The sequence below is a fragment of the Delphinapterus leucas genome, chromosome 19, assembly GCF_059928025.1.
Source record: "Delphinapterus leucas isolate spDelLeu-1000000601 "Yukka" chromosome 19, BTC_Dleu_Yukka2, whole genome shotgun sequence".
NCBI classification, from domain to species: domain Eukaryota; kingdom Metazoa; phylum Chordata; class Mammalia; order Artiodactyla; family Monodontidae; genus Delphinapterus; species Delphinapterus leucas.
Window position 1 is genome coordinate 8,822,365 of NC_143147.1, and position 27,011 is coordinate 8,849,375.

Here is a 27,011-nt window from a genome sequence, read left to right on the forward strand (position 1 = left end):
TACATAAAGTGAACACACATAAAATCTTAGCTCAGGAGCCAGCACATAGCAACTGCTCAGTAAACATCCTTCTTTCAGTAAATATCTGAAACACAAATATTACATATTACAAAAACAAAAATCTATGGCTGTAAATTTGGGGGTTGTGAAAAAGTCAACTGTTAAAAGGATTCAAGAGTATTTATAAGGTAAGCATTTGTGCAGAGGAAATATTGTCTTTATTAAATAATTCTGCCCCAAAATGACAGCCTAAGAAGGCATTAGGGATAGAAAAGCTTTCAAGGAAGAACAAAGTGAGCCTATCACTTCAAGAAAAACAACTGCCAAATTTTTTTTGAAAATGAGGATTTTGGAAAAACTTCCATCTGTCACCATGAGCCTGACGGCTTCCCCACATTTAAAGATTTTTCTGGCAAGACTGGTGGTGGTATTAACAAGTGTGATATTACATAATGAAATTTGAAGATCTGCATAACTCAATGAATCAATATTTTCCAAATGACCAATACAGAATTACAAAATAAGGCGTAAATGAAATATTTATTTAAAATACAAAACATTTTACAACAGTTAAATAAATAGGCGCAAGACAAACCAATAAATGTTTAATGTGACAGAATATGAAAGGTTTACTAATATGGTTTCAGATTCTACACAGTAACTAACCTTTAAAAATTTACCATTTGTCTGGTTTGGGTGTGATATCAAAGAATATCCACAATTATGTTAAAAGGCTATTAAAATACCCCCTCCCTTTTCTAAATACATGTCTACCTGAGGTTAGCTTTTCTTCATAAACGTCCATCAAAACAACATACTGGGGCTTCCCCTGGTGGCACAGTGGTTAAGAATCCGCCTGCCAATGCAGGGGACACAAGTTCGAACCCTGGTCCGGGAAGATCCCACATGCCGTGGAGCAACTAAGCCCATGAGCCACAACTACTGAGCCTGCACTCTAGAGCCCGAGAGCCACAACTACTGAGCCGCGAGCCACAACTACTGAGCCCACACACCTAAAGCCCATGCTCCTCAACAATAGAAGCCACCGCAATGAGAAGCCCACGCACCGCACCGAAGAGTGGCCCCTGCTTGCCGCAACTAGAGAAAGCTGCGCACAGCAACGAAGAACCAAAGCAGCCAAAAATAAGTAAATAAAATAAATTTATATATATAAAAAAAACATATTGCAAGACTGAAGCAGAAATGAGAAACAAGCTACCTTCTTTTCAGATACAGAAGAGGTCTGCCAAAATGTAAAACAATACCACTCTTCTCATCAAATTTTTTGTTATATTTTGGAAAATACTTATTTAAATGTTATTTACGTTAAGATTTGGGTTTATATTATTTTTAAATAAATATCTTTTAAATTTCCCCATCTTAGTATCTAATATGGTAAATATCAACACATATAACCCACATAAGCAAAAGCTCTTTGGAGTCCCAAATAATTTTTAAGAGTATAAAAGGAGTCTTGAAGCCAGAAAGTTTGATGACCACTGGCCTAGAGAATCAGGCCATCTTCAGATTGACTAGCATGAGTGCCCTGCAGAGGCAGGTCACACCAGGTCTCTGCACTCCTTCTACCCTGCACTCCTAGAAACTCTGGCCCTGTTAAGGTGTGGCTTTGACATGATGTTTATGTCAAGTGAACTACTCTACTGGACCCGGGTTGTACCAATCAGATCCCCCTCCAGGAATCTGAATTGAGAACATTAGCTATTGCGAAGTGGCCAAAGTAGGAGTCAAGGTGAGCCAGAGCATGTGCCAGAGAAGTTACAGGGGAGCAGAGGATGCCAGTCCAGACACAGACCAGAACAGGAGCAGAGAGAAGTGGAGCCCAGAGACCTCAAAGGCCCTCCGAGACACACTGGGAACTGCCTAGGCTCACAGTCCTTGAATCAGCCCCCAGAGAAGGTGCTGTATTTCTTTCTTTCTCCTTGGATACCTGTTAAACGGCCTACATAGTCTCACAGTAAGTCCTCTTTGCTTAATACAGGTGGAGTAGGTTTTTACATCTTAGAATCATGAGATCTCAAGTTAAGTCCCAAAATAACTATACAAACCTTGAACAATCCAAATGTCACGTCCATCAACAGAGGAACAGATAGATAAAATCAGGTATATTCATACAAGGGAATATTATTCTGCCACAAAAAAGAACAAAGCACTGATATACGCTACAGCTTAGACAAACTCTGAAACATATGCTAAGTAAAAGAAGCCAATCATAGTGACTGATGATTCCTTTCATATGAAAGTCCAGAACAGCCAAATCCATAGCGACAGAAAGTAGATTAGTGGGCGCTTAGGGATGGTGGGGTGGGGTGGAGGAATAGTAGGTGATGGCTAAAGTGTATGCGGTTTCTTTTGTTGTTCACTGTCGTAAAATACACATAACATAAAATTCACCATTTTAGCCATTTTTAAGTGTACATTTCTGTAGCATTATGTACATTTACATTGTTGTGCAACTATCACGCCATCCATCTTCAGAGCATTTTCATCTTCCCCAAAAGAACCTCTACACCCAGTAAACACTAACTCTCCATCCCCTCCCCCAGCCTCTGGAACCACCATTCTACTTTCTGTCTCTATGGACTTGACTGCTCTAAGGCCCTCATACAAGTGGAATCATATGAGTCACCAGTCCTTTTGTGACTGGTTTATTTCACTTTGCAGAAATCTTCAAGGTTTATCCATGTGTTAGCATGTATCAAAATTCCCTTCCTTTTTAAGGTTGAATAATATTCCATTGTATTGGGGTTTCTTTTTGAGGTGATGAAAATGTTCTAAAATTGACTGTAGTGGTATCTGCACATATCTCTAATATATTAAAAACCACTGAATTGTACAATGTAAATGGATGAATTTTAAGGTACATAAATTATATCTCAATAAAGCTTTTCTAAAAAAATTACCTAGCCAAAATCAAACAAGCAAAAAAACTATACAATGCAACCACAAGATTTAAAAACAACTGTGCTGGGGCTTCCCTGGTGGCACAGTGGTTAAGAATCCGCCTGCCAATGCAGGAGACACGGGTTCGAGCCCTGGGCCGGGAAGATCCCACATGCCGCGGAGCAACTAAGCCCGTGCACAACTACTGAGCCTGCGCTCTAGAGCCTGCGAGCCACAACTACTGAAGCCCGTGTGCCACAACTACTGAAGCCCACGCGCCACAACTACTGAAGCCCACGTGCCTAGAGCCTGTGCTCTGCAACAAGAGAAGCCACCACAATGAGAAGCCTGCGCCCCGCAACAAAGAGTAGCCCCCACTCACTGCAACTAGAGAAAGCCCGCGTGCAGCAGCAAAGACCCAATGCAGACAAAAGTTAAATGAATAAATAAATTTATTAAAAAATAAATAAAAGCAACTGTGCTGCAGTCCAAGTTGACATATTCCATAGTTCACGAATTCTAATACCCACATGTTCATACCTTAAAAACTCTGAAGTCAATATCCATCCCACAATCACTAGCATTTTATGGTTTCATGAGTAGTACTTTTCCTTTAATCTTAGAGGTAAATAACAGTATTTTATAAGCAAAGACATCTTTTTGCTGAAATACAGTATTAGAGAGTTACTGCATCCAGTCTTAGGTTTCTGTCCTAAATCTCTCTCCAGAAAGCTTTTTGTCTCTTTAATTTGTTCCTTGACGCTTAGGATAAGGCAAGAAAATTAAGGACACTGATACTCCCAAAGTGATTTCCAATCTGAGGTCCTTCAAAAGACCAGGTAACGTTTGCAGGACTTTCAAGAAACCTAACAGAAACACATATACAAACAAGGGACAGAGGACACCCTCCTAAGCACAACCCCCAAAAGCACAAACAACAAGATTGTTATCTTTGACAGAGAAAAAATTTTTCTGTAAAACAAAGACACCCTAAAATCGCAAACCGCAAACCAGAAAAAGCACAACAGCAAAATTCTGATATACATATACATATATGTATCTTACAAATCAATAAGAAAAAATGATCGCAACAGAAATATAAGACATGACAGAAATACGAGATTAACAAAGGAAATAAAATTAATGAAGTCAACTTCAATAATGACAGAAAAGTAAAACAAAGAAACTGGCAAAATATTAAAAAATAATGCTTAGTGTCTGGTGAGGGTTTAGAGAAAAAGGTACTGTTTCACACATTACTGGTGTGTATGTAAAATGGGTACAAATTGCTTTCTAAAAAAGAATGGCAATTTATACAGCATCAGCCTTGAAAATATGCATATCCTCTACCACAGCAATTCCACTTCTAGGAATTCATTTGGTTATTCAATACAGATATATCCAAAAATGAATGCCTGAGGATGTTTCTCAAGGAACTGTCCTAAATATCCAATACACAAGCTTAGAAAATTGTTTTTTAAGAAATTTAGCTAATGAAAAATTTTACTTAGAACATGCCACAAAAAAAGTTCTTATAAATGAGAACATTTTGTTTTATATAAGTATGATTTGTATATACCACTACTTCTCTATTTTTCATGTGTCTATCACATCTTCACAAGACTTCAAGGCCAAAGGCAGAAATATCATGTACGTACTCAGTTAACATCTACTGAACAGTATATACTGTGTGTCAACAGCTCTAAATGCTGGCATAGAATGAGACCACGATTGGCATCTTACCTTGAGGTGACGTAGACAATAAGTGACCACAAAATACTATGATAAAGTGCTATAAATAAAACAGGATGGGAGAAGGGAAAGGGAGACATGTCTGGCAGGTAGAAAGCCAATCTCAGCTAGGATGACCGTATGCCCCAATTTCCTGAAACAGACCCAATTTACAACTACTATCCCAGTGCAGTTATTAACTATGCTCCATTTCCTTCTCAAAACGGTCCCAGTTTGGGTAATAAATTATATTCTAAGATGACTTTTGAGCCAAAGCCTTGAAAAGACAAGAGCATTCCATGGAGAGAAACTAGAGAAGCCCTAAGGCAAAGCAAGGATGCTGAGGGGGAGTGAGGGAGAGGGTGACTGAGGCCAGGCCTGAGACTGGGTGGGGGAGACTGCATGGGGTTCTGCTGGTGTGTGACCTTATGTTACAAATATTTTCTTTCAGCATTCATAACTTGTTATGTCTTTCTGAAGACCTTCTCTACCCCAAAATTTTCAAATATTCTTCTACTTTCCCCTCTTACACTTCTTAAAGTTTTTTAATACATTTAGCTCCTTGATCATCTAAATTTTTTTTCTAAAGAATGGTAAGGTAGGGGTCTAGATGTATTTTCTTTACTACTTGATAGTTAATTATCCAAACAAAACTCTTACTAAACATGTCTGCCTTTCCACACCGATCTGAAATGCGAATCATTCTTATTACAACCCAGCAATTTCAGGATATACCCTAGAGAAACTCGCATGTACACACAAAAGGATATTTATTGCATCAGTGCAATAGGCAAATTTGAAGACAGCTTAAATTCCATATTCGTATGATAAAATACTATACAGCAGTTACAATGAATAAACTACAGCTATGTTTCAATACATATAAACCTCAAAAAAAGTAAAGCTTGGTGAAAACAACTTGTAGAATGATACGTATGTTCGAAATACAGAAAACAATACTATATATTATTGACACACGGCTTAAGTTTTCTTTTCTCTTTTTCATCATCTCAAGGGATTTGGGAAGAGCAAAATTCAGTGCGCCAACTTGATCCAAATTCCTACCCAGCTAGGCTTAGAAAATAAAATTTTCTAGAGAACTGCCATTCAATCTAACCTTAAAAGAAAACTTAAGAGAAAGCAACTTTTAAAATGTTACCATCCTTACTACTACTCACTGCACTGTTCCTGCTGTCCCAGCAGCAGCCAGGGAAGGGGTGAGAAGAGGGCCAACGCCTCCCAGACTGCTTCCTGCCTGCTCCCCCACAAGGCCCAACTAACAGCGCTTTCACAGACCAGGAATCTGAAGCACAGAGAAATTCAATCATTCCTCTATGTCACAAAGTTGTCAGCGGCAAAAATGGGAGAAGCTAGTGTTCTCTGTGATGCTGTGCAGCTTTCTCAGCAGGTAGTGAGCTACTCTGAGGGGCTGAGATGTGCGGTGAGACCACCCATCAAAACCACCAAGGGGTTTCCCTGGTGGCACAGTGGTTAAGAATCCGCCTGCCAAGGCAGGAGACATGGGTTCAAGCCCTGGTCCGGGAAGATCCCACATGTCGTGGAGCAACTACGCCCGTGTGCCACTACTGAGCCTGCACTCTAGAGCCCACGAGCCACAACTACTGAGCCCACATGCCACAACTACTGAAGCCCGCACGCCTAGACCCGTGCTCCACAACGAGAAGCCACCACTCGCCGCAACTAGAGAAAGCCTGCACAAAGCAACAGAGACCCAACACAGCCAAAAATAAATAAAATAAATTTTAAAAATAAATAAATGAATAAAAATAAACCATTCCTTCCTACTAATTAAAACAAAACAAACAAAAAAACCACCTGGGCAGCACTCCCTTCCTACACACCTGCACCTGCTAGTGGAAGGGGAAAAGTCAACGTGTGTGTGGGCGGGGGAAGGCTTTGTTTGTTTTTGTTTCTGGAAATAGATATTATAGGTAAGGTTTAAGAGTTTCTCAAAGTACCACAGAATACAGAGGGAAAAATCTCCTTCTCACCCTGTCCCCAGCTTCTACTCAGTTCTCCCAAAAGGCAACCAAAGTTACTAGTTTCTGGAGTATCCTTTAGAAACAGCCTACACACACACACACACACACACACACACACACACACCTCCCTACATAAATGGGAGCAGAGTAGATAATATACTGTTCTATATCTTGCTTTTATTACTTAACATCTTAATAGATCTTGACAATCGTTTTCATGAGTCCATAAAGAGCTTCTTCATTCTTTCTATTGCTGTAATGTATTTCACTGTATGAATGTTCACAAGTATTTTATACATTGTCCAAGTAATTCTGATCTGCACCCCTAAGAAATGCTTAGGTGATCTGTCTCTGAGCTCTCCTCCCAATTCAGACATCCTAAGTAAATAAAGCTATAAATGGAATGGAGAGGCAAAAGGAATGATCTTAGCTCAAGGTCATCCAAATTTTTTTCCATCAGTGGCCTACATGATGAGAGATCTACAGAGTACAGTGTTGTTTTCGGGTTGTTTTATTTTCATTTTCAGCAATGATAGTCCTGATTTCATCACGTTCATTCAATGTCACTCAAATATAAGTCAAATGATTTGTCCGTGTTTCCCTTTTATCATAACCAATCCTTCATGATGTCCCAGTTTTCTCATGTGATTTTAGTGAAGTTTAATTTGAATTATCTTAAAAATAAATTAAAGTTAGTTACTATCAGCCCACCACAGGTGGTAACAAAACATCAGCAAAACTAGAGATTAGGGCTTCCCTGGTGGCGCAGTGGTTGAGAGTCCGCCTGCCGATGCAGAGGACGCGAGTTCGTGCCCCGGTCTGGGAAGATCCCACATGCCGCGGAGCGGCTGGGCCCGTGAGCCATGGCCGCTGAGCCTGCGCGTCCGGAGCCAGTGCTCCGCAACGGGAGAGGCCACAGCAGTGAGAGGCCCGCGTACCGCAAAAAAAAAAAAAAACTTACCCACGAGACACAACACAACAGTTCAGACCTTTGTTTAACCAGCTCTCTTTCTTTCCTCAAACATCTTACATGGAAGCCAAATGTATAAAATACACAAAGAAGAAATACTCTGATTCAGGGAGAACGCGGAACCTAAATCTGTCTTTTCAGCCCCCTCCCCATTCCCGTCCTGCCTCGGACCCTCACTCCAGTCCTGGCTCACCAAGACACCTCCACAGAACACTTGACAGTTTGAAAACAACTGAAGTAAAAGAATCGGTTTAAAGTGGAGGCTGAAGGGGAAGGGAAAACCTTAAATGGCAGTTTCCAATTTTAAGTTCAGTTCATAGCTCCAAAACTCATTAACTCACAGTTACATGCTTGACTCATGGACTATAAAAATTCTGTGAAATGTTTAAGAAACCTGGTCAAGGTTTTATGTGCAACAACCTCATATCATAAACATATATAATTGTATTCTAGGATGAAAATAATATACTAAAACCAGATGTCATTGTTGTAAGTGACGAGCACACATTTTATCTGAATTTTGGAGATAAACTCAGAACTAGCCTCCAATGTTTTGCAAACAGGTAATAAAATACAGTAAAATGAAGTCAGTCTATTTAAATTTCTCTTTGAATCTTCCCATATTAACATAATAAAGACACACATACTCACACACAAATTTACTCAACAGGAAACTTATCTTGCAAAACAGTATTTCAAATGCAATCCTAAAAAAAAAACCACCAATAAAACAAAAAAAAACAAATCCTTTCTCCCCAGGAACTCCTGGCTTTTGGCCTACAATCTCTGCATAATCAAAATGTACTTGGATAGGTTTTCAAGGTGGCCTAAGCCGTCTTGGAAAAAGAGCTAAAAATATACTTCGCTGTGGAAGGACTACAGACGCCTCTTTAGATGACCAAGAATGACTCCACCAAGGGTCACAACAGAGGTGAAATCCACATTTCACCAAAGCAGGAAAGGGACACAATTCAATTTTCTTTTAAATGATCAAATAATACTTTTCGATACAAAAGTATGGCATACGGGAATGGCCTCTATGACACTGCAGGTGCCAAACACTGGATACTAAACTGAGGCAAATCGGGTCTCATTAATTCTCACAAAGCAGTTCAGCTCTAGTCCAACTCCAAAAGCCCAGGAGACAGGGAGAGGCTAAGGACCACCCCCTGGGATATCCCAACCACCTAAGAGTCTCTGGGTTGGCGAAGGTTTGGAGAAAGCCCATCTGAGCCTATCTCGGGGTCCAGACTCCAGGAGAGGATACAGAGGCTAGAACCATCCAAGTGAATTCTGTAATTTGTATGAGATCAGAGTGGTGCTAAACTGGAACAGAATTTCTCCTGTAAAATAATCTAAAGCATTCTTCCCTTTGCGGGGCGGGGAGGAGTTACTCTGGGGGAATGTCATTAACAAGGTGTTTTATTTGTGGCCTCTTTTGACATAATGACATCTCACTTAGAAGACAGATAAAGGGGAGCTAAAGAAAAAAACATTTTAGACTACCCTACCCCCGATAAAGTATGACAGTGAAAGGAACACATTAATATGGGCATAATCATTTCATTAATCGAAGAATGCAGACATTCAATAAGTAATTCTTGAGTGAAAACAACACTATGCTATCCCTACCTAAGGTGAGAAAGGCGAAGTTTCCAAAGACAGCAGCAGCAGGCAGACGGCAGCAGGCAGATGACTGAGAACCCTGTGGCACAGTGGCACTGTACTGACCTAGTTCTCTAAATTGAGCAATATTCACTCCAGCTATAAGAATGAATATATTTCAAAGTGAAAATGGACAACTACTGGGACCACCCTGGCGGTCCAGTGGTTGGGACTTTGCCTTCCAGTGCGGGGGGGGGGGGGTGCGGGTCTGATCCCTGGTCGGGGAGCTGGGGTCCCACATGCCTCGCAGCCAAAAAACCAAAGCATGAAACAGAGGCAATACTGAAACAAATTCAATAAAGACTTAAAAAAAAAAAAGGACAACTATTTACCAACCCTCTCCTCCATCAACACAAAGAACACGGTATTGAGATCAGAAAAATTTTAACTTTGGATGTTTGGGATTAATAGACATGACAATACCTAAGGAGAATAACAAAAAGTCACCATTTATTGAGCCTTTGCTACGTCCCCAGCAGTGTACTAAGAGCCTGGTGTGCATGAGCTCACCTAAAACACTAGTTCCACTATTACCCCTAAGTAAGGCACTGGAGAGGCTAAGTAACTTCTACAAGGTAATTTTTTTAGCTCAGAGCTATCTTAAAGATCATGTTTTGCTGCCTCCCCTTTGACCTGCTAAGAGAGACTGCTAAAGATTAGGAAGCAAAATAAAACAAGGCTAATGAACATACTCTACTTCTAAGGTATATACCAAAATAAAGTAGAAGAAAAGCAACTGACTTAAAAGGTACTGAATTCTATACAATAATAATAAACAAAACCATCAGAGACCTCTGAGGGCAGGGACCATCTCTTCTTTGCACACACGGCCTCCCCAGCACCTAAGAGTTCTTAGCTCTCAACACACCCATTCCAACAGCAAGTCCTAGCCTTCCTTCCATGCCCCGCCCCCAAGCCTCCCATGCTTCTCCATCTTGACTACCCCCCGTCCTCATCTCTTGTTGCAAGAAACTCCTAATTGGACTTCCCACTTCAATACTTTCTCCACTCAAAAAGCCAAATGTTTTTTAAACCATAAATCAGAACACATCACTCTTCTGCTCAAGACTCCTCCGGAGCTGCCACGCTCTTCAAACAGAATCTGAACTCCTCACTGTGGCCCAGGGGCTCCCACCCGCCCCCACAACTGCTCAGGAGGCCACAAGGAGCTTCCTTCCAGCTCCCTCACCCAGGGCCAGGTCCTTCCTTGACTCAGGCCTTTGTCCTTCTTTACTCTCTGCCTGGAATGCTCTTCCTGGCTCACCCTTGGGGCCAAGGACTCCTCAAAATTAGGTCTCAGTTCAAATGCCATCTTCTCATAAGGGCCTTTCCCAGCCACCCTCCAGTTACCCTTTTTGTTCTTCTATAGATTATTCATAATGTGAAATGCACTCGTTTGTTTTACTTAAACTGGCTTCCCCACTAGAGTATAAACTTCCTGTTTGATTCCCTACTGTATTTGTTAGACAAAAGAAACAAGAAATGTGCAGAACTTATTTGAAGGAAAGTCTGAAAATCTACTGAAGAACATAAAAGTCTGTTTGAAAAACAGGATAGGAAGTACACAAAGGTGTCAATTTTCCTAAAATTAACCTATGAATTCAATATTGCCAATCACTATTCAGTATTCCCCATAAAAATCTCAGCAAGATTTCTTTTTGAACCTCACAGAATGATTCTAAAGTTCATCCAGAAGAATACATAGACCAGAATTGTCAAAGTCTGGAAAAAAAAAAAAAGAGTAATGAACAGATGACTAACCCTACTAGTATTAAAATTATACAACAACAGTAATTTAAAGAATACGATAACATATATCAAGAAAACATAACAGATTAAAAACAGTTCCAAACATATTTAGTAAACTGATAAAAGGTGCAAATCTGGTAACTGGGGCAAAGGCTGGATTATTCACCAAATGGTGCTGACACAACTGGTTATTTCAGGGGAAAAAACATACACACCTCTATCACCCCAAAATATATGTCTATCTCATGTCCTATACTAGAAATTAATTCCAGATGGACCCCAAAAATTAGAAGTTTAAAAAAAGGAAAAGAAAGGAAGGCAAAGCAAAAAATAATAATAATAATAAAATAAAAAATTAAAATCTAAAGACTTCTTTGTTTTAAAAATACAATCAAGGGACTTCCCTGGGGGCACAGTAGTTAAGAATCCGTCTGCCAACACAGGGGACACGGCTTCGAGCCCTGGTCCAGGAAGATCCCACATGCGGCAGAGCAACTAAGCCCATGCACCACAACCACAACTACTGAGCCTGCACTCTTGAGCCTGTGAGCCACAACTACTGAACCCGCGTGCCACAACTACTGAAGCCCATGCGCCTAGAGCCCATGCTCCGCAACAAGAGAAGCCACCGCAATGAAAAGCCAGCACACCGCAACGAAGAGTAGCCCCCGATCTCAGAAGCTAGAGAAAGCCTGCACACAGCAACAAAGACCCAACGCAGCCCAAAAAAAAAAAAAAAAAAAAAAAAAATACAGTCAAGGTATACAATCAAGTCTCTCACTCATGTGCCTCTCAGTTCTCCATCCTACAGCAAGCAACAAGGAATACCAGTTTCTTAGGTTTTGTTTCAGAAATATTCTGATATAAAAGGGAATATGTACACATTATTTTTCCTCTTTAAAACAAGCAGTAGCATACTATACTTAATATTCCTCACTTTGCTTTTTCAGTTTAATAGATGGATGAATATTTTAAATTTTAGACTAAGGAAGGTCTAAGCAGAGCATGAAACTCAGAAGCCATATATAGACCAATAATGAAAACAGCTAACATTTAGAATTTTTACTTACCGTGTGCCAGCCACTATGCTAAATGTTATTTACATTATCTCTATTTCCATTCTACAAATAAGGAAATTAAGGCTTAGAGAGGTTAAGTAATCTGCCCAAGGTCACATAGCCAGCACAGTCCCAGCTGGATATATCTGACTACATAATACTACAAAAGAACAGCTGGGGGGTAGGGGGATGTGCACATACGTAAAAAGTGAATACCCTAATATGTAAACAGCTCTTCAAATCAATCTGAAAAACACCAATCCCATCAAAAAATAACCAAAGAACAAAAGTAGATAATTTCTAAAAGAAATACAACTCCCTTCATTAAAAAATGTTCAGCGTCAGTAGTGATTGATAAAGGTCAATCAGAATCACTTTTTTTTTTCCATTGTTTAAATTAATTTATTTTTTGGCCGTATTGGGTCTTCACTGCTGTGCGTGGGCTTTCTCTAGTTGCGGCGATCGCGGGCTACTCTTCGTTGCAGTACGCGGTCTTCTCATTGCGGTGACTTCTCTTGTTGCGGAGCACGGGCTCTAGGCGCTCAGGCTTCAGTAATTGGGGCTCACGGGCTCCAAAGCACAGGCTCAGTAGTTGTGGCGCACGGGCTTAGCTGCTCCCCGGCATGTGGGATCTTCCTGGTCCAGGGATCAAACCCGTGTCCCCTGCACTGGCAGGCAGATTCTTAACCACTGTGCCACCAGGGAAGTCCCTTTTTCCACTTCTTAAATTGGCAAAATGCTTTAATGCGCAATATCCAGTACTGGCCAGGGTCTGGGGCATACCCATACACTGTGACAATATCCATCCAGATCTACACTATTCATATATCTGCAACACTACTTCAGAAATCTATGCTACAAAGGTGCTTGCATAAATATACAAAATAAATACATATACACACACACACACAAATAATTCACTACAGCTTTGTTTTTCTGACAAAACAGTACTGGCCGGAAACTAATTAAACAAATTATAGTGTTTTCTTTTTATAAGTGGAATACTATGTAACTGTTAATGATAGAAGTAGCTCTAAAAATACCAACATGGAACAGCAGTATACACAAGAACAGCATATCATGGTCCCATAATACAGAAAATTACATACACACAGAAAAAAAAAAAAAAACCTGAACGAATACACAACACTTAGCAAGTTACATCTAGGAAGTGGTGCTTCAATTTCTTTATATACTTCCATATTGTACTTCCGTAAAATAATGCATTACTTATAATAAATAAAAGACAAGTAAAGATTTCAAACTAACATATCCCCCTTCACTCATTAAAATGGTTTTGTGTAAATAGGGAGTAACTTCCTCCACCCTCCCCTCCTGCTCAGTTGATGCCCTCCCCCCTTCGCTCCTCCTATTCTCTCACACTCACACACAAACACACTCACACACTCAGTTAATGGACTACACATTCCCTACTTCTGGTATATTTACACTGTGTATATTTTAGGCTGTAACTCCTAGAAAGCACAAGTTTTGATTTTATTCCAAATACTTAAAAGTTATCGTTATTCAAAACTGAATTAAAAGAACTTAATCAAAAGTAATACAAAGTTAAATGTCTTTGAACAGGAGTTCAAAGGCATGATGATTACTACTTAAAACATTTCAAAATTATACAAATCCCTGTGCTATTGCAGGGACTGCCGAACTGCCGAAAACAGATTACTCTGATGCTAAACTGTGTATGACAACAAAAATGTCAAGAAAAGAGCCTATCAGTTAAATAAAGTATGGGGGGGGGGAGGCAATCTGTAACCATAAAGGTTATGGCCCTCCTAACAACTTAGTCAAATTTTCCTAAAAAAAAGTAACCTCAATTTATTCTGGTTTAATTTCAGTTTATGTGTAACGAAGGAAAAAAACAGAAAAACACTCCAAACTTTATTCCTCAAGTAGAAACTGCCGGCGGGGGGCGGGGATCAAAATCATTTGGTAATCTTAACTTTCCTCTTCTTTGTTCCGGACTAAGCTACTCAAAAATTTAATTTTTGATATAAAACTAATCAAGTACTATTCTTTCAAAGGGATCCCTCCAAAGGGATTTTATAATAATCCTATAAACCAACTATTCCTAATTCACATTTTTTCCCTAGCACTGAACTCCAAAGTTCCCTGCATATATAAATTAACACATTTTTGTTCTAATATTACCTGAAATACAAATAATCTGAGATGAACTGATTCTGTGCTTACTTTCTCTTTCTCCCAAAAATCCCAGTAAACTGAGAGAAATACTTTTTTAAAGAAATGCTTTAATAATTCACTGATAACAGGGCTTCCCTGGTGGCACAGTGGTTGAGAGTCCGCCTGCCGATGCAGGGGACACGGGTTCGTGCCCCGGTCCGGGAAGATCCCACATGCCACGGAGCGGCTGGGCCCATGAGCCATGGCCGCTGAGCCTGCGCATCTAGAGCCTGCGCTCTGCAACAGGAGAGGCCACAACAGTGAGAGGCCCTTGTACTGCCAAAAACAAAACAAATCAAAAACAAACAAACAAAAATAATAATTCACTAATAACAGACATTTTATCTCACTGACACTGGTGAATTTCTACCTGTTTTTTTATTTCCAAAAACTACTCACTATCAAGTTCCCACATGTGTATCCGTCGGCTTCCACAGCTGCACCAAGCAGCTGGGCTGCTTATTATGCATTCAACAAATTTCTACTACACCATTCCTGGGGACAGAGTGTTATTCTGGGAGTGGGGGAGGGGGAAGGATCAAAAAATAACTGAGACACAGACATGCCCACAATGGGCTTATGGTCTAGTGGGGACTAAACGGGCATGCACATAAATAACTATGACGTTATAGCAGAGGCGTAAGTGAGGCATTAAGAATTTCCAGACCATAAAACACTTTTCTTCAGAGAAGAGGGAGGAGGAGGGAGACTGACTTCCTGGATGAAGTGATATGTGCTCAAAACCCCTCAAAAAATAGGCAGTATGTAGGTGCGGTAGAGTTTGGAAAAGTAAGGTAGGGAAATAGCATTCCAGAAAAGAGCACAGAATGGGAAAAAAACAACCCTTCTTAATGCAACACAACAGAGGCATATTATTTAACAGCCCAAGTGGAATAAAAAAACATGATATGGGACTTCTTCCCTGGTGGCACAGTGGTAAAGAATCAGCCTGCCAATACAGGGGACATGGTTTCGAGCCCTGGTCCAGGAAGATCCCACGTGCCGCAGAGCAGCTAAGCCCGTGCGCCACAACTACTGAGCATGCGCCCTAGAGCCCGCAAGCCACAACTACTGAGCCCGTGTGCCACAACTACTGAGCCCACAAGCCTAGAGTCCGTGCTCCGCAACAAGAGAAGCCACCGCAATGAGAAGCCCGCGCACCGCAATGAAGAGTAGCCCCCGCGCGCGGCAACTAGAGAAAGCCCATGCGCAGCAACGAAGACCCAACGCAGCCAAATATAAATAAAAAAATAAATAAAATTGATTAAAAAACACACATGCCATGCTTCAGTATTCATGTGAGGACATTAGTTTAAAAAGAATACTACGCCTTTTCCTTTAAAATAAATTTTATGGCATGAGTACCTATCGAAAACTAACATTCTATATGAGCTTTTCAACACGGCATTAAAAAAAAATGTTTACGCTATTTATCTAAGCTTTCATATAACAATTGAAGTTTCTCACACTTAAAAAAAAAAAGTCCGGAAGTTTGAGAGTAAGTGAAGCAAGCAATAACTAATATATAAAATAATTTAACCTATCTATTTGTATCTCAGAGGTACCTACCCATCGGCATAATAAAATTTCCATCACTATAACACTTAAATTCCATGAAACATCAGTAGGTCCAGATAACCTTAAAGACATTTCTGTTTAAGAAGACAGAAGGTACTGTCATTTCATTTTTAATCATCACAGCAGATTAAAAATGAAACATAATTCCCGGTGATCATGTTACTAATGTAGATCAATACCAAGTTTTTTCAAGCTACATTTTCACTGCAGAAATGTAAAGTTAGGGGGAGTACCTAAATTCAATATCTAAGCTGAGTGACTGAGCACTCATTTCCCACCCACCCCAATTTTTGTTTTAAGTAGTAGTCAATCATCACATTGACTCATCCCATGGATGATATGGTGTCCCAGAAGGAGCTACCCTGGAAGGCAGAAGACTGGATTCTGCTACTGGCCAACAGTAACAATTTAGGCCAGACCCCTTCAATTCAGTGACCCTCAGTTTATTCACCAGTAAAACAAGTAAGACTAGATAATCTCCATGACTCTACATTCTGTAACTCTATAAATTATGAGCATTTTATTTTAACCAATTTAGATTTCTCTTTGAGATTATTAAATAAAAGTAACAGCAGCACACATGGAAGAATCAAACTGAAGAGCTCCCCAGGAACATTCTTATGTCTTTGTATGGTCTCATTTTCACATGCAAAGAGGAGCGCCCCCCCCCAAAAAAAATATGTATCTGAAAACAATCCAAGTAATATCCAAGTAATATTTTTACCACATAAGCTTACAAGCTTCTGGGGTAGAAAAAAATGGTAGAACAGTAAAAATGTTCATGGAAAACCACCACCACCATAATACCAAAATAAAAAACAGATGCTCTACATACAGTTATTGCTACATGACAGAAGCTTTCATAGCTTTTCAATACTCCTAAGGAGTCCTGATAGAAAACCAATGTTTTGTTTTTTTTTTTTTAGGGGTATCTAACACAAGATTTGATACTCTTTATTAAATTGCTATTTATTAAGATAGAATTCTCAAACTTTTTTGAGCAGCAATACTGGCATGGCTTCAAACCAGGTGCACTGAGAAACTCATAGAAATGTGAGACCTTTGCTCTTCAGAGATCCTCACAATTTAGTTGGGGGAAAATAGGCCATAAATACCGGGGAAATTAAACAGCCATAAAATAAAAATACTAAATCAATAAGACAATTAAAGGGACAGGGCAGCATGACAGGAGACGCCAAGTCACCTCGAGCTGGACTGATCAGGAGAAGAAGCTGGGCTTAAAGTCAGAGGAGGCTGGAATGGGCAGCTCTAGACCTGATTGTCAAGGAGTATGAGGCTGTGGGGATGCATGGCCCCTAGGAGGAAACATAATAATAATATTCTATCTAAATGTACTTTTGCAACATTAAACCTGAAAAGGACAAAGTATCAATCTACAGACTGAGTTCTTTGTGCATGTAACTGATCTGGTCAACTTTATACTTTTATAGAATTTAGTAACATGCTGTAAACGTAAGGCATGCCACACTGGTTGAACAAGTGAATGAACTACACACCAACAGATAAGTCCAGACATAATAAACTCTGACAACCTTTGTACCATATTCCAGTAAAATCCAGTCTCTGAAGTAAATGAACACAAGGAAGTAACTAAGTATTTGAGATCTCTACCATTCTCAGGCATCAGTTAAGAATTTGAAATTGCAATTAAGACAGGTCACAAAAAAAAAAAAAGAAAGACAGGTCACAAAATACAGTTAAAACTGAACAACAAAACAAACACAAAAAACCTGAGAAACAAATAGCCTGACATTTACCTACATCAATCCCTGGCATATTGAAAGGCCTCTGCTTTTCTCCTGCAGATAACAATGGCGAGACAATCTCCCACTTCACAAAATTTACAAAAAAAAAAAAAAAAAAAAAAAGCTTAAAAATAACTTGATTAATACAAATATGCTTGGCCTTGGGACGAATTTTACTCAAATTCAAAGAAAGTTAATTTTGAGCATTCTGTGTTTTAAAAAATTATGTGGGCAGGGCAAATTCTTAAGTTTTACTACATGATTAAATCCAACAAGACACCCAGTTAAAAATATTTATTCCTGGGCTTCCCTGGTGGCACGGTGGTTAAGAATCTGCCTGCCAATGCAGGCGACACGGGTTCGAGCCCTGACAGGAAGATCCCACATGCCGCAGAGCAACTAAGCCCGTGTGCCACAACTACTGAGCCTGCGCTCTAGAGCCCGCAAGCCACAGCTACTGAGCCTGTGAGCCACAACTACTGAAGCCCGTGCGCCTAGAGCCCGTGCTCCACAACAAGAGAAGCCACCGCCATGAGAAGCCCGCGCACCGCAACGAAGAGTAGCTCCCGCGGTCTTCCCTGGTGGCGCAGTGGTTGAGAGTCCGCCTGCGGATGCAGGGGACACGGGTTCGTGCCCCGGTCAAGGAAGATCCCACATGCCGCGGAGCGGCTGGGCCCGTGAGCCATGGCCGCTGAGCCTGCGCGTACCGCAACGAAAAAAAAAAAAAAAATAGTAAAGCCCGGCGCGCAGCAACAAAGACCCAATCAATGCAGACAAAAATAAATAAATAAATAAATTTATTTTTAAAAAAATTTATTCCTCATAGATCATGAAGAAAATCACACCTATATAAATATGTCACAGCAGGTTAGCAGATGTATTTGGTAAGCTGTAATGTGAACACATTTCCCTAATTAGAATACAATGTTTATTCGTTCAATAAACATTTGCAGTGTCAATATCCTAGGCAGTGCCTTCAAGATAAAGTCAGAGAAGGGCCCATCCTGCTCCTCAATAGGAGGTAAAACAGGTACGTACCTAAATACAAGGTAGAAAGTGTAAATGCCATGAGAGGAGATGTGCAGTTAAAGCATTTCAGGAGAGAAGAGGGAGCTGTTACTCTGGCACAGAAATATAACCTTTACGATCTCTGTAAAGCAATTTCATAACAGCTCTTTTAGGCTCACAACAGCAACTTAGGAGAGATGTTTTCCTGCTATCATAGATGAGGAAACAAGCAGAAAAAGACTGATCATGTTCCAAAATGACACAGTCAAAGGAGGAATCAGGACTCTTTGTATTGTATTTTCTCTGGGGTAGGAGTCCAACATATGGCAAGCCTTTTGTAAAAGGAAAGAGTATTTTGGTACTGCAAGCAATCACATCCTTATGTATGTATGTGCATATTATTTATATACATGTGTGTGTGTTAACCTTGATTTCCATTAACAGGTGTGCTTAAAGCAAGGCAAAGCAACTGTGTACTATAAATATTAAAATAAATAAATAAACCTCCACTGGATTTTAACAGAATGAGAAAATAAAGACAATGTTTCTTTCTGCAACAACTTGCTTATTTCTTCTGTAATCTTCACCCATGTCTAAATAATATTCTAAAATTGGTCTGCTCCTGAGATCGGGCAAGTTAGTTCTGCCAATAAATATCTTTACCAAAGGATACATCAAAACATTTTCAAAAAGCATTAAAAATTAAATAATGCCATCAACTCTTCAGTTATCCAAGAGAGAGTCACATGTAACCTATCAGCAGCAGTTATTGATCACGACATGTTGCACGAATGAATGAATATTTGTAGGCATTTTAAAATCCCAGGCCTGTTGCTCTTTACGCAACGTTCCGCCTCGAGTCACCGCCTCACCAAGGTGCACGCAAGGAATGTAAATTTCAGTACAATTAGGATATACTTAGGGAAGCAAATCTGATGCAGGTGAAAACACTAATCCCACAGATTAGAATCACCCACACCTCTGCTCTCCAAGGTTAACTCTGGAGAAGCGGCACTGTAGCATGCAACATCGGTAAAAGAAAACTGACACTCTCTGAGCAAACACTTTTCACAAATATCACCTATTCCCACCCACACCTTTAATACACGACTATACCTAATCCGGCTAATTCGAAGAATTCAGTCTCCTCGCCACTAAGACTGACTTCTCAATTACAGTTTCTCGAATCCCTCCTCCCCCCAAAAGAGAATGCACATTAAACAGCAACGATAAAAGGCAGAAGATACCGGGTTCCGATCTCCACCGTCTCCCCCGCCCTCCCTTCGCCATTACACCCCAAGTGGTTTGGTCGCAAAGGTGAACTAGTTTGCTCTTCAGGCACTTGTCCACCGCTGTCACCCGCCCTGACCCCTTGCACACTCCCGGGCAGCCACCAACTCCGCCCCGGAGGGAGAGCAGGCCGCCACCTGCGCCGGCCCCACCCGCGGCCCCGGCCCGCGCCCGCCTCGGGCCCCGCAGCCCGCTCCCCGCAGGACACCCTGGGCGCCCCGGCCGGGCCACAACCCATTCTTCCTCCAAACTCCATAAGCCTCCCCCGCTCGCCGGCCCCGCTCCCCGCCGCGCCCGGCTCGCCCCGGCCGCCGAGGGCAAGAGGCCGGCGGCTGGGCGGGTCCCGAGCCGCCGGGCCCGCGACGCCCCTCGCCAGCCGGAAAGCCTCCCCCGCGGCTGGTGCCCCGGAGCCCTCGGCGGCCCCGGGCTAGCGGGGGCCCGGAGGCCGGACTGCGGGCGCCGGGCCTACTCACCGGGAGCGGACGAAGCGCGGCGGCCGACGCGGCCCCGGGCCTGAGGGGCAGGACGCGGCCTCGCGCGCGGCCCTGCCCGGGCCCTGGTCGGCGCGGCGAGCCGGGCGCTCACTCCAGTCGCCGCCGCCGCCGCCGCTGCTGCTTCGCCACCTCGGCCGCCATTTTGATTCAACCCCTCTCCTCCGCCCCCCCCACCCCCCGGCCCGGCGACCGCGGCTGAGGCTGCTCCGGCTCCTCCTCCTTCCGGAGGCTGGGAGGCCGACTCCCTCCGCTGGCCGAGCTTCCCGGCCCCCTGGCGTACCCCCTTGGCCCGGCGGCGGACCCAGGGTGTTGCCGTCACGCCCGGGACTCCCCGCGCGCGTGAGAAAGGGAAGGACGCGAGGCCGCGCCCCGGGCCTGAGAGCCCGGGCTGAGGGCGGGAGGGAAGTGGGGGCCCGGGGGGCGCGCGGCCACCCGCGCAGCTGCTTCCCAGGCTCAGGCTGCGTCCGCAGCGGGCCTGCCAGAAAGGCCGCGCGAGGCAGACCCGCCCGTGATGCCGGCCCTCCCTCTGGCCCCTCCGAGGAGCCCGGGCCCCCGCGCCCGCCAAGTGCGCTCTCGGCCTCACGCTCCCAGGGAACTGACCGGACGGGCCTCGCCACCGCATACTTTTCCTTTAGAGAAGGCGCCACTCCACATCCCGGAATTAGGGAGGAGAAACAAAGTCGGTGTTCACCCGGATAATTACGAGAAAGTCCGGGTTTTAAGAAATGAGTGATAAAATGGTGACGTAAAGACAGGAGGAACTCGCACTGAAGATGCTGGAGGTTCTTTTCAGACGCTTCCCCTTAAGTACTGTGTGGACGGCAAGGGGGTTGGCTCGGCCCTGAAACGGAGCGTGCACGAGAGCTCGTAAAGGCCGCGTAAAGTAGCGGCAGCCCGTGAAGAGGGGCTGGGAGGCGTCCGTGTCAGAGCACACAGCCCGACGCTTAAAGCCTCCGGCCGTTGGAGCAGGGCAACCGGACGGATTTCCACTCGGAACGCGGTTTCCGCGAGCGCCGGTCTCCCGCCGGAGCTGGCCCGGCGGTCGCCTCCCCTCCTGCGCAGGCGCAGTGCCTCCTCAGGGCATGGAGGTGGTGGGTCTGCTGCTGTGTGTGGCGGCGGCGGTCCTGACATGGGGCTTCCTCTGGGTTTGGGACTCCTGGGAGCGAATGAAGAGTCCGGAGCAAGCTGGCCTGCCGGGAGGCGGAAGCCGGACTCTGTTGGTGACCGCGCACCCCGACGATGAAGCCATGTTCTTTGCTCCCACCGTTCTAGGCTTGGTCCGCCTGCGGCACCAGGTGTCCCTGCTCTGCTTCTCCGCAGGTAGGAAGCTGTAGGCGGGGCGCGGGGAGCCGGGGCGGAGAAGGCATTTAGGCGCCAACCTGTCTCACTCGACTTCTTCCCGGAGGGGGTCTCTGTCGGAGGGAACCAGGTGAATACACTGGAGGTCCTTTATCCGGGCGCTTCACCGAGAATCTGTGGCCCCAGCCTGAGGGCTGTAGGGCCGGCTTCCCAGGTGCGTTGGGAGGCGTGGGCAGCGTGCGAGCTCCGCTCTCCTGTAGAAGGATCCGGGAGCTCACATTTGCTTCCATTCAGTACCTCCATCCGCGTTGGGAACTGCGACTGTAATCAGTATGCTGTGGAACATTTTCATTTCCAGGAGGGCCAAGAATAACGACCAAACAGAATGTGGGCTGTGTCACTCCTGATCAACCCTTCAGTCCACTTTGTGCTAGAAAGATGCATGGAGCAAATTGAAGAGAGAATTCATTAGACTAGAAAATAATCTTATAGGTCATTTTAGAGTTCAACTCCACCCAGCTTTCACTGGGGCCTTTCAAAGAATTAAGTCCTTCTTTACCATACAGAAAAGATGGAATGAGAAAACAAATTAACCATGATACTGGGTTATGGTGGTAATTGCACAGCTGTATAAATGAAATAATTGAAGTGTACATATATAATGGGTGAACTTTATGGTATGTAAAAATCATACCTCAATAAAGCTGTTTTTAACAAATGCCCAGTGACCTCTTTTCCCATTTGGTTGTTTCGTACCAGTTCTTTTTCTATACAGATTTTTCTCAATAAGCACATTTTATAAGACTTTATATTTTTCACCAAATATTACCTTTTCATTAATTTCTCAAATATTTATTAAAGATTTTTGTGCACTGCTTACTATTAAAATGGCCAAAATCCGGAACACTGACAACACCAAATGCTGGTGAGGATGTGGCACCAAGGTACTCTCATTCATTGTTGGTGGGAACGCAAAATGGTTCAGCCACTTTGTAAGGCAGTTAGTTTGGTAGTCTCTTACAAACCTAAACATACTCTTACCAAACCATCCAGCAGTAGCCCTCCTTGGTATTTACCCAGAGGAACTGAAAACATGTTCACACAAAAACCTGCACACAGATGTTTATAGAAGCTTTCATAATTGACAAAACTTGGAAGCAACCAAGATGTCCTTCAGTAGGTGAGTGGATAAATAAACTGTGGTCCATCCAGACAATGGAATATTAGAGGCAAAAAGAAATGAACTATCAAGCCATGAAAAGGAAGAATTTTAAATGCGTATTACTAAGTGATAGAAGCCAATCTGAAAAGGCTTTGTACTGTGTGATTCCAACTATGTGACAATCTGGAAAAGGCAAAACTATGGAGACAGTAAAAAGATCAGTGGGGATCAGGGGTTGGGATGAGAGGAAGGATGTATAGACAGAGCAGAGAGGATTCTTAGGGCAGTGAAAATACTCTGTATGGTATAATATAATGATGGATGTGTGTCATTATACAGTTGTCCAAACCCGTAGAATGTACAAGACCAGGAGTGAACCCTAATGTAAACCATGGACTTGGGGTGATTATTATGTGTCAGTGTAGGTTCATCGATTGTAACAAGTGTACCATCTGGTGGGAGATGCTGATAATGGGGGAGGCTGTACGTGTGTGAGGGCAGGGAGTATATGGAAACTCTCTGTACCTTACCCTCAATTTTGCTGTGAACCTAAAACTGCTCTTTTAAAAAAAAGTCTTCATAAAAAAACGTTTTTAATTAAAAAAAAGTCTATCTGCCAGGACTTATTCTCTGCCCTAGGAATAAAACTGAAAACAAGCTAGGTGAGGACCATGTCCTTCTGAAACTTATATTTTAAATATTTACCTATGTTTATAAGAACTAGATATATAGCCTTTTAAATGGTTTCATACAGATAAACCTTAGTTAGTCATCCCTTATTATACATATATTTAGGGTTTTTCCCCCCCAGGTTATCTCTATTACAAATAATCTCTTTATGTATAATATTTCTTGATTTGACTAACATTTTTTTCCTTCAAAATCTTTTGTTGCCAGTAAGATTAAACCATTTTTCATAAATATTGAGAATTTCAATCTAAGCACTTTTCTTCTCAGTTTGTGCTATTAAGGATATTAACTGCAAATATATGCAAGTAATGGCCTCATATTTTGTTTGCTTTTAATTTATGTTTCATATTACAACTATGGGAATCAAATTATAAGCAAAATTTGTTACAAGATGCCTGGATTTTATTTACAAAGTATTATAGGTACACAGGATTCTTAATAAATTTCTCCTTATTTTTTAGTAGGTTGGGGCCAGAAATCAAAAATTTTTTAAGTAAAAAATATAACACCACGCCCTTGACACATACTAAAACTCAGTATCTTCATTGTTGTCTTTCATTATTTCCTCTGAATCCAACTTTCTGTTTAAATTGTTTTCTCTTGTAATTTTTTAAATTACTTTTAAAATACCCAACTCGTTTAAAAAATGTACGGACTAAACATTACCCACCTTCCTGATTTATTCTAACCTGAAAAACAGGAAGTTAATAACGTGATATAACATAATGAAAGCTGTAATTGACAGAGAAAAGACTGTGGACTCAAAATGGGGAAAAGCATCAATTGGATTAAGGAAACTTCTCCAAAGAGCTTTTCTTTTGAGCTGGTCTTTAAAAATAGGACTTAAGTATACAGGAAATGGGGCAAGCCATTCAGGGCAATAGTAAAAGCATAAGTAAGTCTTGGACTCATTTGAATAACTCATTCTAACTACATCTCCAGTTTTAAGGGGTAGGGAGAAGCAGGAAAAAATGTATTTTGTTATTAGTTGCTCATTTAATCCTCTCAGCAATCCTATGATAGGCATTACACGTATATATAATTTGTTTTTCTCATTTTTTAACTGTGGAAACTGAACCACGAAGTTAGGTAACTTGACCAAAGTGAAGAGCTAGAACACAGAGGAGCCAGGACCCAGTGGCTCTTTCCTGTTCTAAACCACTGCACCCACACACATTGCCTTGCTGCTGTATCAGTTAAGGAAGTAACCATTTTGATTCCCAGTGTATGTTCCACGAAATACCAGTTCCTCAAGCTGCTATTAAAAAAAAAAATGTTAATACCTTGACCTGACAAGTTTAGGGAAATTAACCGGATGTGCTATTCCCCCTTTAGAGGAGCACGGTCCTTATTAGACTATCAACATCTTGGAGAAGTCTTGCTATAAAAAATTCCTATTTAATTTTGTTTAGTCCAGCATTTCTCCGATTTATGTAACCATTGAAGTACCTATTAATATACACATGAGAGGAAGCCACAGTAGGCAGTAGGGTGTTGTAGAATGCATGTGCTGGAGAATTAACACAGCCAGTTCTGTGTTTTAGCAAGCTCATACTGGTGGCATATGGAGAACCGTTTGGAGGGAAAGACTGGAGTCGGGAAAACCAGTTCAGCCCATCCTTTCCCCTCCTGACTGCACTGCCACCTCTCATATGACAGAGCTCCGTGTATTTCTGATCTGTATACTGTCCCTTCAGTCAGTTTGACATCCCTGTGCCAATATCATGCTGTAGCTTTTACAACAATTAACTTCTGTAGCTTTTACAACACTGTATCTGGTAGGGCCAGCCCTCTGATCTGTTGTTCCTCAGGGTGTGTTTGCCATTTTTGACCTTCTTCCAAACATGTTATTTTTTTTTATAAATTTATTTTTATTTATTTATTTTTGGCTGCATTGGGTCTTCATTTTGCTGTGTGCGGGCTTTCTCTAATTGCGGTACGTGGGCTTCTCGTTCTGGTGGCTTCTCTTGTTGCGGAGCAGGGGCGCTAGGCGCTCGGGCTTCAGTAGTTGTGGCACGCAGCCTCAGTAGCTGTGGTGCATGGGCTTAGTTTCTCTGCAGTATGTGCGATCTTCCCCGACCAGGGATCAAACCTGTGTCCCCTACATTGGCAGGAGAATTCTTTTTTTTTTTTTGCGGTACGCGGGCCTCTCACTGTTGTGGCCTCTCCCGTTGCGGAGCACAGGCTCCGGACGCGCAGGCCCAGCGGCCATGGCTCACGGGCCCAGCCGGTCCACGGCATGTGGGATCCTCCCGGACCGGAGCACCAACCCGTGTCCCCTGCATCGGCAGGCGGACTCTCAACTACTGCGCCACCAGGGAAGCCCGGCAGGAGAATTCTTAACCACTGTGCCATCAGGGAAGTCCCCAGATACATTTTAGAACTAGTTTGGGCATGCCCAAGGAAGAACCTTGCTGGCGTTTTTATTGGAATTTCACTGACTCTGTTGATCAATATTGGGAAAAATCGACAAGTTTACAATATGAAGCCTTTCTGTCTATGATTTTATGGTACGTCTCCTCATTTATATTGGCCTTTTTTAATGTCCTTTAGTAGATTTATAATAAGGGCCTTACATATATATTGAGATGATTAGTAATTTTGTCCATTCATCTGTTTCTCACATACAGAGCTTCTTTTGCAAATATTACAGTCTCTTGTTACTTCCTCATAGTTTGACGTTTTTATTTCTTTAAATATATTAAACACATATCTACTTCTAATAATTCCAACTTCTGCGGTCTTTGTGTCTGCCTCTGCTCTTTGAGTAACTCATTCTGAGTGACTTGTTTCCCTGTGTGTTTTGTGATTTTTTTTTTAAATTGTAAGCACATGTTTCATGGAACCATACTTGTGATGATTTTTTTTTTTTTTCTGGTAAAAATCACGTTTTCCTTTTAATTGACACCGTTTCCTCTCTCAGGTGCTACTTTGGTAATGATTAGGTCCCCACCTCTCAAGAACATTGCATCTGAACAGGCTGAGACAGAGCCAGTGTGAACACAGACCCCAAAGCAGGGCTTTCGGGATAACAAGAACAGAAAAAAACAGCCTTTCTCTTCACTTACAGAGGGAGTCACTCAGAGGGTCCAAAGCTCTGTTTTCCAAACGTAGAAAACGTGGAGCTCAATGCAAACTAGAAACCAAAATATATCAGAAATGAAGCAGAGTGCTTCGTCCAATACTCAAGGTCTGATCATCCCGCCTCTTCTATAAGGAATGCCCCCCTCCAGCATTTTTAAAGGAAGATGTTTGTTTCTATTTCACTTTCCAACTGGGTATAAAATCTACTAAAAGGGATACAATGAATCAGAATAGATCAGCTCACTCACAAGAGACACTCCCAGGTAATGATTTTTGGTTGCTGAGATTATTCAGCACATTATTTCAAAATGGCAAAATTCAGGACAATCTGAGCATTCAAAAGTGGCGGCTACATTCGCTG

General features: G+C 42.2%; 2 protein-coding genes across 24 annotated transcripts in view; one reads left to right on the forward strand and one right to left on the reverse strand.

Annotated features, from left to right (window-relative positions):
- NCOR1 (nuclear receptor corepressor 1) overlaps nucleotides 1-21,738 on the reverse strand; it is a 143,207-nt gene extending 121,469 nt beyond the window's left edge. For 16 of the 22 annotated variants that reach the window (XM_022560912.3, XM_022560907.3, XM_022560914.3 and 13 more), the window contains exon 1: nucleotides 20,395-20,568. The gene's annotated coding sequence lies outside the window, so the exon portion shown is untranslated. Of the gene's footprint in view, nucleotides 1-3; nucleotides 2,060-20,394; nucleotides 20,570-21,015 lie in introns of those variants that run through there. The other 6 variants (XM_089900280.1, XM_089900281.1, XM_089900282.1 and 3 more) reach the window with 4 other exon arrangements.
- PIGL (phosphatidylinositol glycan anchor biosynthesis class L) overlaps nucleotides 20,075-27,011 on the forward strand; it is a 74,203-nt gene continuing 67,266 nt past the window's right edge. The window contains exon 1 of one of the 2 annotated variants that reach the window (XM_089900294.1): nucleotides 20,075-21,735. In XM_089900294.1, the coding sequence (XP_089756420.1) occupies nucleotides 21,498-21,735 (238 nt within the window). In that variant the 5' untranslated portion in view covers nucleotides 20,075-21,497. The remainder of the gene's footprint in view (nucleotides 21,736-27,011) is intronic. The other variant, XM_022560926.3, reaches the window with a different exon arrangement.